This window comes from Chiloscyllium punctatum, chromosome 24, assembly GCF_047496795.1.
Source record: "Chiloscyllium punctatum isolate Juve2018m chromosome 24, sChiPun1.3, whole genome shotgun sequence".
Classification (NCBI taxonomy): Eukaryota; Metazoa; Chordata; class Chondrichthyes; order Orectolobiformes; family Hemiscylliidae; genus Chiloscyllium; species Chiloscyllium punctatum.
In genome coordinates this window covers 38,860,155-38,872,956 of record NC_092762.1, presented here as the reverse complement: position 1 = coordinate 38,872,956, position 12,802 = coordinate 38,860,155, and the positions used below count along the sequence as shown (strand labels likewise).

Sequence of the window (12,802 nt, the reverse complement as noted above, 5' to 3'; positions counted from 1 at the left end):
AAATTTGATCTCTCGCTCCCACTACTTAGTTTAAAACCCTGTCTACTTCCCTAGTTATGTGACTGGCTAGAATACTGGTCCCAGCATGGTTCAGATACAAACCATTCCAATGATTCAGCTCCAACCTTCCACAGTACTGGTGGCATTGCCTCCAAACCAGAACCCGCTCTATTGCACTAGTTTGTGAGCCATGCACTTTTTAACTAATCTTATATGCCCTATGCATGTGGCTCAGATAATAATGCAGTGATAACAGAACCTTTGTGGTTCTGCTTCATTTTATGCCGGTCCTTTACACTAATTATGCAGAACCTCTTTCCTTCTGCTTTTATTGTTGGTACCTACGTGGCTCACGATAATGAATCTTCTCCCACTGAAAGTTCCTGTCCAGCCCTGAGCAGGGTCCTTGAACCTTGGCATTGGGCAGGCAGCACAGCACTTTTGCCTCTGATGTTTTACTGTCAAGAACTGTGTCAATCCTCCTCACCGTATTCTCCCCTACTTGCACTATATCTCCTGCCTCCTTCCCCTACCAGCGTTGCCACTGCCAAAGTTGAATAGCTTTCTGAACCAAAGTGATGTGATAATTTAGAAGAAAGTGAGGGTACTACAGATGCAGGAGATCAGAGTCAGGAATGTGGTATTGGAAAAGCACAGCAGGTCAGGCAGGATCTGAGGAGCAGGAGAATCCCTTATGGAATGAATGATGAAGGGCTTATGTCCAAAATGTCGATTCTTCTCCTCAGATGCTGCCTGACCTGCTGTGCTTTTCCAGCACCACATTCTTGAATCTTATATAATAATTTAGCTGATCCACACTTCAGAACTCTCATTTATCAAAACAAGATAGAAGTGCCTCAAACTTTTTGGATACATTTCAAAGACAGGATCTTGCACTCCTGGCGTTTAGGGTTCTTTCGCTGTTTCATTCAGTTGCACCCTCTTTTCCCTGACAGTGTCCAAATCAGAAGGGCATATTCTTAAAATCTGCAGGTACCACTCACCAGTGAGCCTTACTTAACTTGTGGGTAAAGTGTTGGAAAAAGTTATAAGAGAGAAGATTTATAATTATCTAGAGAGGGATTAGGGATTAGAGTTGATTAGGGATGGTCAACACGGTTTTATGAAGGGTAGGTTGTGCCTCACAAACCTTTTATTGAGTTCTTTGAGATGATGACCAAACGGGTGGATGAGGGTAAAGTGGTTGATGTGGTGTATGTGGATTTCAGTAAGGTGTCAGATATGGTTCCAAATGGTAGGCTATTGCACAAAATACAGAGGCATGGGACTGAGGGTGATTTAGCGGTTTGGATCAGAGGTTGACTGGCTGAAAGAAGACAGAGGGTGGTGGTTAATGGAAATGTTCAGTCACTAGTGGTCTGCCGCAAGGATCTGTTTTGAGACCACTGCTGTTTGTCATTTTCATAAATGACCTAGATGAGGGCCTAAAAGGATGGATTAGTAAATTTTGGTCAGTGGAGTTGTGGACAGTGCGGAAGGATGTTGCAGGTTACAGATGGACATAGATAAGCTGCAGAGCGGGGCTGACAGATGGCAAATGGAGTTTAATGCGGAAAAATGTGAGGTGATTCACTTTGGAAGGAGTAACTGGAATACACAGTACTGAGCTAATGGTAAGATTCTTCGTAATGTAGAAGAACAGAGAGATCTTGGTGACCGTGTACATAGATCCCTGAAAGTTGCCACCCAGGTTGATAGGGTTGTTAAGAAGGCATACAACGTATTACCCTTTATTGGTAGAAGGATTGAGTTTCAGAGCCACGGGGTCATGCTGCAGCTGTACAAAATTCTGGTGGGGCCTCACTTGGAGTATTGCATACAGTTCTGCTCACCGCATTATAGGGAGGATGTGGAAGCTTTGGAAAGGGTTCAGAGGAGACTTACTAGGATGTTGTCTGGTATCGAGGAAAGGCTGAGGAACTTGAGGCTGTTTTCATTAGACAGAAGAAGGTTGAGAGGTGACTTAATTGAGACGTAGAAGATCAGAGGGTGAGATAGGGTGGACAGTGAGGGCCTTTTTTTGTGGATGGTGATGGCTAGCACGATGGGGCATAGCTTTCAACTGAGGGGTGATAGATATAGGACAGATATCAGAGGTCGTTTCTTTACTCCGAGAGTAGTAGGGGTGTGCAATGCACTGCCTGCAACAGTAGTAGACTCGCCAACTTTAAGGGCATTTAAATGGTCATTGGATAAGCATATGGATGAGAATGGAACAGTGTAGGTTAAATAAGCTTCAGATTGGTTCCACAGGTCAGCGCAAAATTGAGGGCCGAAGGGCATGTACTGCTTTGTAATGTTCTATGTTCTATGTTTTACCCTCCCTGATGTTTTCTAGCATGTGTAGTTCTGCTCATAAATTCTGAATCATAATTTCTGTGAAAACTTTTTTAACTGTTGTTTTCGCCATATACTAAAGCAGGTTTACCAACATTTCAAGTATTAAAGCATAGTTTTGATTCAGTATTTTAAAACATGATTTGAAATTTCCAATGCAGTCTTACTATTTTCTGTTTTGTCATTCCTGTTTAATTAATAAGTGATTACACCTTTTGGACTGCAAGAGTGGTTCATTTATAATAGCCATAAAATGCAGTAGGATTATCCATGAAGTAAAGTTGTGACTTTTATAACAGAGTAATTGTAAATTGAGCTTTTCAGAGTGGTAGCTGCCAGCTTGTACATAATCTTCATTCTTTCAGCTGAGAATCTGAAAGCCCTGATGAGCATAATGTGACACTCACAGGAAAAAACACTGCAATTTATCTTAAAAAGGTGAATTCTGTTTATTGAACCACTTCTGTTTACATACCGTTTTCATTTATGGATTGCAGAGCAGTTGAGAGATTAATTATACAATGAGGGAATGAGTGCGATGCTAACCTAATTATAGGTTCGTAACACTCTGATGCCTTGCAGTTCATTTTTCAGGAGGGGTTTCTTGAGAGGGCAATTTTAACATAGTTGAAACAAGTTGAAATGGTTTAGAACTGTTTACACTCCAAAACTTTGCACGAGTGCCTGTGTGATATTACGATGAATGAAAGTAAGGTACTATATAAATAGAAGTTGCTGTTGATTGACAAGTGTAACCAGCTTTGAAAGCTGAACTCATAAAACATGGTTTAACTGCCATAAATCTCCTCTCCCTGTGATTTATTTATACCCGACTATGATTAAAAAGAGAAAGTGAAGGTTTTCTTTTGTAATTTTTAAAATAACCTTTTGTTTGAATGGCTGAAATGCTTCTCATGCTGCTGTTGGTGACTGTTAACTCGTCCACTTGGTGTGTTTCACTAGTGGGTGAAACTGAGTAAGCATTTACTTTTTGTTTTGCAATTGCCAAGCCTGAATGGGAAGTTCAGTTTTGAAAACCAAAAAGGTGAATTTTCCAGCTGTATGAGAACACAAGGAAGTTTCTCTGAGTCACCGTTAGTATTTCTGGGGGTGGGGGATATTACAGTATTGGGGAATATGTTTTAACTGCTAGTAGAAATGCAATTCTGTATTTAGAGTAATTATGAGGTAGTTTGTGGGAGGTTTTTACTGTCACTAAAATTAATGATGTCAACTCCTTCAAAAATATATAGCGTAGTGGGTCAAAGTACTAAATTCTAACAGTTGATACTTTATTCTCATTATCTTGTATTTATACTGGTTTTATGTACTCAATGGTAAGATTTAGTACACTCCTAAATATTTTTGTGGAGCACAATACAAGCACGATGTATTTAGTTTTATGGCCTTGCATATGATTTGAAGAACTGTTTACAAACTAATATTAAAGTTATCTTTCTTTAAAGCCATCCACTTGGAAAGAGTTTTATATTTTGAGGATTAAATTCAAATGAAGATATTTAATATTGCTGTCATAGTTTGTAACCAGTTTATTGTAAATGTTTACAGATCCATTTGGAACATTGGATCCTTTTGGAAGTAGTGCCTTTGGAAGTGGAGGTTTTGCAGACTTCACCCAGATGTCCAAGGTAATTTATAGTTTAGATCTGAATATAAGAACTTACCGATTAAACTCTTTTGCACTTGAATCAGTTCACCATCCCTCATGTTGTCCACGGAAAGTCAGGATGACTTTCACCTTTTAGAATGCAGTTGTGATAATGTGGGTATGTTAGAATGGTTTGTCCCTCTCGTTTGCCTTTTATTTTAAGTGAATCATTGGGGGTTGTTAATGCAAAGTCAAAATCTAAATAGGGAAATGACTGGTTAAAGCCTTGACTGTAGGTCTATTTCTAGATCTGAAACCAGAAAGGCAGCAACGCCTTAATGCGAAACAAAGAGGATGGGAGTATAACAGGTAATAAAATAGTTGAGGTCTAACAGCCTATGAATAGGCTTTTCAACAAAAGGTGAAAAGCTGCTGAGGTGAAATGCAGACATCATCTTATCAGATAGAGTCATCAGGAATGTAAGGTGGCCAGAAAACCCCTTCAAGTTTGCTGGCAATTAAATTGAAGATGGATGACACAAACGTGCAGAAAAACATTAGGAAAAGAGCTGAAGTCTAAAGTTTCTGAAGTCATGCTTAAGAATAAATGGCTCCAAAATTTGAGGTACTATTCCTAGTGTTTGGGTTATCTTGAATAATATAGGCAATCCTGAGAGAAAGGTTGTAATATTTAAGTAATGGGATGTTAAAGTGATGGACCACACATCAGGATTAGCCTTGAGAAACAGAATATCAAAGTTCAGCAGCAATTAATCAAACTGCTATTAGATCTCCCGATATGGAAAAGATGAATTATGGGAATGAATATAAGGGGCCAAGATGGAAGGCATACATGCAACAGGCGTATCCTGTTTTGTGTGGAGTGTTGTGAGCTTTGGGAAATAATACAGAAATCAGCAATGATTTATGTTTGCTGCATTTGTGTAGAATATGCTGAAGAACAGCAGAAGAAAGGGTATGCAGTAATGAACAAGGGTGGCATGGTAGATAGGGCCTCCAGAAAGAAGGGGACATTGTGGTTAGTAGTAGAATTATGGTAGTTCAAGAAAGTAACCCAGCAGATAACTAGCTTAACAGGATAAGAGTTGAGGACAAGAACGAACTATATTGTCCTAAAAGGAGGAGCCTGTAATGATAAGAAAATAAGAACGTGGAATAGGCATTTAGTGTGAGGATGTGGTGAATGGGTTGGAAGGATACGCATTGGAGACGGAGAATGCATTGAAGGAGAGGCATTGAGCGGTGTAGAATGGAAGTGAAAGAAAAACATTGAGTGTGTGGAGAATGGGGTGAAGGAGAGGCATGGAGGGCTGGATAATATGGATGGAGGAGAGACAGTGAGTGAAAAGTGGGTGTGAAGAAGAAGTGATAGTGTTGAGAAATGGGGGGGTGGGGTCAACAAGGGGCTTAAATATAAAAAATGAAATTACAGCAGTTTGTACTTAAAACTGAGTCCTGGGAATGAATATTGTGGAGACAGAGAAAGGAATGGAATTACAAATTCAGAACCAAGAAACAAAGGAAGAGATTGTGGATTTTTTTGCATAGAGTTGTTAGATCATGAATTGCCTGACCGCAAATAGTGGTGAAAGCGGAATCCACAATAACTTTAAAAGGAGAAGTTGAGAAAACTTTGAAAAAAAATAGAGAGAGATGTGGCAAAATGGGCAGTGCTTTAGAACGGCCACTGCTGGCCTAAGTGGCCTCCTTGGAGGCTATAAAACTCTAATTCATATTTTCCAATTCTTAATTTGGAAGTGGGTTTGATTCTGATGCGCTTGCATAAATATAAAAATTCAAAGCTCATTTCAAATTTTAAAAATATCATTTGCTTTGAACTGTTTTTGCCTTGCGTTAGTTATCACCTGTCATCACTTACTTAAACACCTTTTTTACAATTATTATCGTAAGAACATAGTAGATCTTTAGCCCCATAAAATTGAGACTGATCTGCAATTTAACTCCATCTTTGCATTGTTTCCTGTAGTATATATTTGTTTGAGAAAATCTATTCATCTAAGATTTGCATCAAGTTAACAATGGATTAAATTTAACATTTCATTTCCTATTAGTATTACAGAGGAGAGTAAATGTTTCCTAATTTTTCTTAATGTTCTGAACTCCGTTCTGCCCCTTGCCTTTGACTACCCAATGTCGAGAAATAATTGGTGTTTCGGCCAGATCAGACCTCCTGCCTCCCCTTTTCAAGCTCCTCAGTTGATGATGAAAGCATTTTATAATTCTTTTAGTTTAAGGCTCTACCTCTTGTGACTAAACATGTGGTCACCCAATGTCTGCTGTATTAAGGAGCTAAGCGCAAGGTTTTCTTGTGTAAAGGGAAGAGCAAATTTATTACCTGCTAACTTTAAAGTAATGAAGACCTTAGATCAAGCATACATACAGAGATACAAAGTTAGGAAGGGATAATGCCCTGTATAAAAGGAAAATTTAAAGAAATGTACAGTTTGACATCCTTAGGGTATCCTAGACAAATAAAAGTTTTAACCTGGGGTTAATTGATGTCTTGGACGACACGGTGTCTCAGTGGTTAGCACAGTGGCAGGGACCCTGTTCCATTCCACCCTTGGGCAACTGGCTTTGTGGAGTTTGCATATTCTGTCCATTTCAGTGTGAGTTTTCTCAATGCTCTGGTTTCTTCCCATAGTCCAAAGATGTGCAGGTTAGGTGGATTGGCCTTGCTAAATTGTCCATAGTGACCAGGGGTGTGCAGGCTAGGTACACTATCCATGGTAAATACAGGGTTACAGGGGTAAGGTAGTGTCGTGGGTCTAAGTTGGATGCTCTTCGAAGGGTCAGTGTGAAATCGATGGGCGGAATGGTTTGCTTCCACACTCTGGTGATTCTATGATTGTGTCCTTAGCTATACCAAGCATTGAAGATTTCTTTAAGTTCTCAATATAGTGTTTCTCTCCAATATGTGTTGTCCACCACCTCATTTGTCCTTCAAGAGTCAAGGAGAAAAGAGCTTTCTTCAGTTCTGCTGTCACAACTTCCAGAAATACAAGCAAGTTGTATGTCTCAATGTCTGAGCTAATCGTCTTCAAGCTCATAATTATATACTGCTTTCACTTCTGATATGTGGGACTTACAGGTGTAAACCAAAATAGGAAATGAGGATTTTTTTTACACCTGACTGGTTAGGTTTCATAAGACCATAAGACATAGGAGTGGAAGTAAGGCCATTCGGCCCATCGAGTCCACTCCGCCATTCAATCATGGCTGATGCGCATTTCAGCTAGATACTTTTCAGTTGGATACTTTTGTTTATTTCCTGTTAGTTTTACGAAGCTTTGCTAACCTGTGAGGGTCTGCTGATTACAATGGCTACTTTAAATCAGTGGTTTACTCCTTGTAAAATCATTTCAGTCCACGAAAGTTCCAGGTGTTAAAAGAAGGTAATAGCATTTGCAAATTCATAATCGATACTTTGTCACTATCATGACACTTGTCTCAATACTTTATCTGTTGCACTTAATATCTTGAACACTTCAAACAAATGCCTGAACTTGAAAATTCCAGGGAATATACCCGTTTTGTATAATCCCTCTTTTTAGTTTAATCCTTGGATAGCAGCTAAAGGCACTCTCTCCAAAGCCAATATATCCAACGAGATGTAATGTACAGAAATGTTCACAGTACTACAGATGTGGTCTAACCAGGGCTTGTATTGCTGGGTCATATCTTCTACCTTCTTTTATCCTTGTGTTCTAGCTATGAACGCATTAATGTTTTTGTTGTTTTCTGTTTTTGTTCAGGACATTTTATTGACTTATTCATATGGACTCCCATGTCTTTTGGGACCTCAGTGTTTCTAGTTTTTCACCATTTAGAAAGCACCCTGACCTGTTTTTTCTTGGTCCAAAGTACATGGACTCAAGTTTGCCGACATTGAAGTGAATTTCTGCAGTTTTAACCACTTATACACTTTATCATTATTTCATTATGATTTTATGCTTTCATGTATAACCATGTAACATCCTAAAGTGCTTTACAGCCAATGAAGTGTAGTCACAGTTGTAATGTAACATACTCCCAGGAACAGAAGGTTTCCTTCCCAGGGCTCCCTAAAAGAAATAGTTGAGTACATTGCAGATGTTTGCCAGGATCTATGCTCTGTTTTGCTTTTTCTTTTATCTTTGTATTGTCTGTTGCTTTTTTAATCATCCATGGCTTTCTGTTTGAATACCTCCCTTTGATTATAGAACATAGAACAATACAGGACCTTCGGCCTTTGATGTTGTGCCGACCTTTTATCCTACTCTAAGATCAAACTAGTCTACAAACCCTATGTTTTGCTATCATCCATGTGCCTATCCAAGAGTTGCTCAAATGTCCCTAATGTATCTGACTCTACTGTCACTGCTGGCAGTGCATTCCACGCACCCACCATTCTCTGTGCAAAAAACCTACCTCTGACATCTCCCCTAAACCTTCCTCCAATTACCTTAAAATTATCTCCCCTCATGATAGCCATTTCTGCCCTGGGAAAAAATCTCTGGCTATCCACTCTATCTATGCCTCTCGTCATCTTGTACACCTCTATCAAATCACCTCTCATCTTTCTCTGCTCCAATGAGAACAGCCCTAGCTCCCTCAATCTTCCTTCATAAGACATGTCCTCGAATCCAGGCAGCATCCTGGCAAATCTCCTCTGCACCCTCTCTAAAGCTTCGACATCCTTCCTATAATGAGTCAACTCGAACTGAACGCAATATTCCTAGTGTGGTCTAACCAGGGCTTTATAGAGCTGCAGCATAACCTTGTGGCTCTTAAACTCAAACCCTCTGCTAAGGAAAGCCAACACACCATATCCCTTCTTAACAACCCCTTCAACCTGGGTGGTATTGAGGGATCCATGGACATGGACCACAAGATCCCTCTGTTCCTCCACATTGGCAAGAACCCTGTAATGTACATTCAAATTTGACCTTCCAAAATGAATCACTTCATTTATCCAGGTTGAATTCCATCTGATCCCTCTCAGCACAGCTCTGTATCCCGTCAATGTCCTGAATCAACCTACAACAGCACTCCACAGTATCCAACCTTCATGTTATCGGCAAATGTACAAATTCACTCTTCCAGTACTTCATCCAAGTCATTTATAAAAATAAAAAAACCGGAGGTTTCCCAAACTGATCCTTGCAGAACACCACTGGTCACCGAGCTCCAGGCCGAATAGTTTCCATCTACTACCACTTCTGTAGACCAGCCAATTCTGTATGCAGACAGCCATATTTCCCTGTATCCCATGTTCCTTACTTTCTGAATGAGCCTACCATGGGGAACCTTATCAAACACCTTACTAAAATCCATATACACCACATCCACTGCTCTGCCTTCATCAATACGTTTTGCCACATCCTCAAATAATTCATTAATGCTTGTGAGACATGATCTGCCCCTCTCAAAGCCAAGCTTTCTATTTGTAATCAAACTATGTTTTTCCAAATAATCATAAATTTCATCTTTCAGCATCCTCTCCAATAATTTGTCCACCAGTGACATAAGACTGACTGGTCTGTAATTCCTAGGGTTATCCCTATTTCCTTTCTTGAATAAAGGAATAACATTTGTCACCATCCAATCACCTGGTACTACTCCAGTTCAAAGTTTGGGAGAAGATTTGTAGCTTGGGTGCTCATTGTTGTGGTTCTGTTCACCGAGCTGGGAATTTGTCTTGCAAACATTTCGTCCCCTGTCTAACGATCCGTATCCATGAACACCAACTAGCCACGAAACGACACGACCAGCTATCCTTAGTAGCCACACACAGAGATGACAAGCAACATGAATTCGACTGGGACAACACTACCATTATAGGGCAAGCCAAACAGAGAACAGCCAGGGAATTCCTAGAGGCATGGCACTCATCCACAGATTCAATCAACAAACACATCGACCTGGACCCAATATACCGGCCACTACAACGGACAGCTGGAACTGACAACCGGAAGCGGCAGAGACAGGCCTCTACAAATGCCGGAGGAAACAGCACAGAAGCGCTTCACAGGAGGCTCCCAAGCACTGAGGATGTCACCTAGACAGGGGACGAAACGTTTGCAATACAAATTCCCAGCTCGGCGAACAGAACCACAACAACTACTCCAGTGGACAATGAGGACACAAAGATCATCACCAAAGGTGCAGCAATCTTTTTTTTTTCTTCCCATCATAGCCTTGGGTTTATCCTGTCTGGTCCAGGGGACTTAGCTGTTCTCTTGTTTTTCAAAATTTCCAGCACATCCTCCTCCTTACCAGCAATCTGTTCAAGCTTATAAATCTGTTTCACACTGTCCTCACAAATGACAAGGTCCCTCTCACTTGTGAATACCAATGCAAAGTATTCTTTAAGGACTTCCTCCGACTCCAGGCACAAATTCCCTCCACTATCGCTGATCGGCCCTACCCTCACTCTGGCCGTCCTCTTGTTCCTCACATAAGTGTAGAGTGCCTTGGAGTTTTCCTTAACCTTACCTGCCAAGGCTTTTTCTAGCCCTTCTAAGTCCATTCTTCAGTTCCTTCCTGGCTACCTTGTAACCCCCTAGAGCCCGATCTGTTATTTACCATTAATGTATTTGGTTAGCCCCGTGAAATGTCTCTGCCCCATCATATTGAAATAGCATTATCTAATTACAGATTTTTAGTTGTTCGGCATTTCACCCTTTCAAACTCTACCTTGAACTCGATTGTATTATGTATGCGACAAAGTAAATGTTTACAGGTCTTTTAGGTTGTAAACTAAACTAGTTCATGACCAAACCTGGACAGATTGCCTGCTGTTGGGTTTGGAATGTGTTGCAACAGAATACTTCCTTGTGTCAGAACCTTTGTGTAAGGAACACTTATTTCAGTCACACAATCAAACATGCCTTTCTGCTGTAAAGTTTTACTTGCAGATCACTTAGGTAGTTCTCCTGGTTTAAGTTTCCAGGATTAGTTTTCCACTTTAGTTTTACCTTTGAGCTGTAGTGCTTAAAGAGCAATTTCTGACTGTTGCTGTATTCTCACCCCTTTTGTTTCTTTAAAATTATTTATACCACTGCTTACACTATGCCCTCACCCTTCGCTTAGCCCCCATTCACTATTTTAAATGATCATTCTATCTATCATTAAGATCCTAGTCTTAACACCATTTAGATATAGCTCTTCCCAGTGATGTGGTTCCTTCCAGTTATTGTACTGGTGTCAGTGTCTCATGAGATGAGATCTCTTTGCCACATTGCCTTGACAGCTGTGTGTTCACTGTCCTGGTATGCTCATCCTTGTGCTAATTTGCATGTGGCTTGGGTAATAATTCAGAGCTGATAAGCTTGCAGTCCTGTTATTTCTTACCTTTCCTGCAAGTCCCTAATATTTCTTGGTTTATACTGTGCCCCACTGCAGGACTAATTTTTTGGGGACCGATAGATTACTCCCACCGAAGATTTCTCTCCCTTGTTATTTCTTATCTGTGCCCAGACTGATTCACATCTTAATCTCTGGTCCTGATGTCATTTCTCACTATGCCCCTAATCTCTAACTTTCCGAACAAAGCTACACCACCTCCTTTTCCTTCCTGCCTAAAATTCTGAAACATCGAGTAACCTTTTAATTTTCATTTCCCAAATCTGGTCTCTCTGCAGCCACTTCTCACTAATCTTCACCAAATCATGCTAGTTTGTCTCTATTTTTGCTGTTAACTGATTAAATTTATTCAAATTCTTTTGCGTATTCAGAAAGAAAGCCTTTAAGTTTCTAAGCCTTTGACTTTCTAATTTTCCATGTAACTGAGCCCCCCGCTTCCCCCCAATATTTAAAGCCCTATCAACTCTCACCAATCAGCTCTGTTCAGAGCTTGTATTTCCAAATTTGTGATTGAGACCTGGAGCAAATTGCAAATACTTATCCCCCTCCCTTATGTGTCAGTGTGCCCCAATCTGTCAGCAGTGTCAGTGACTCTGAACAGGAGAGATTAACAATGGAGACATCGGTGTTTAAGTTTCTAAATCTAGTTTCAACTGTCCACACTACATTTCAGACTCTTAGCCTGCTCTGCCATTTCTTGACCGAGATTATTTATTTCCAGTTTTTATTTCTTCGGTTTATCTGCATTTTGTTTGTATTTATTCATGGGATGTTGGCATTGCTGGCTGTGCAAGCGTTTATTACCCATTCCTAGTTGCCCAGAAGTTAGTTAAAAGTCAACCACTTTGCTGTGGTTCTGGGTACACATGTAAGTGAGACAAGGTAAGGATGGCAGATTTCCTTCCCTCAGGTGCATTAGTGAACCAGATGGAGTTTTATGACGATCGTGACAATGATTTTTAATTACAGATTTTAATTTTCATTAATTGAAATTAAGTTCCACCATCTGCCAAAGTGGGATTTGAAGCCAGGTCTCCAAAACATTACCTGCATTTCTGGATTATCAATGGAATACTGTAGAATACCATTACACCATTGCTTCTTTGCATTACTTAGTACTAAGTGCTAAAACATTTGGGAAAGTTTTAAAATTAACTGCTTTAAACATACATGAACCTCAGGTTTTGGAGGAGAAAGCAATACCACCTTCAGCCCAACACTGAATTCCCAACCTCAACAAATTTCCATGTTTAAAATTCTTATACATGCAGTCTGTATCCAACCATTTTGTCCAGCTGTTTGACAATTTCATTGTTGCAGAATCATTTCTGTGCCATTTCTTTAAATTTGAAATAACTATATTGATTATTCATTTAAAGTGAGTAGCATTGTGAGAAGCTATCTCTTTTACTGTGCTCCTGTGCAGACTGCAATTTAGAATTTATA

The 12,802-nt window shown here is 40.0% G+C and overlaps 1 protein-coding gene across 8 annotated transcripts in view; it reads left to right on the top strand.

The window, feature by feature from the left end:
- The window catches only part of eps15l1a (epidermal growth factor receptor pathway substrate 15-like 1a), a 377,875-nt gene that overhangs the window by 253,554 nt on the left and 111,519 nt on the right, over positions 1-12,802 (top strand). For all 8 annotated transcript variants that reach the window (XM_072593645.1, XM_072593644.1, XM_072593643.1 and 5 more), the window contains one exon: positions 3,928-4,007. In XM_072593645.1, the coding sequence (XP_072449746.1) occupies positions 3,928-4,007 (80 nt within the window). The remainder of the gene's footprint in view (positions 1-3,927; positions 4,008-12,802) is intronic.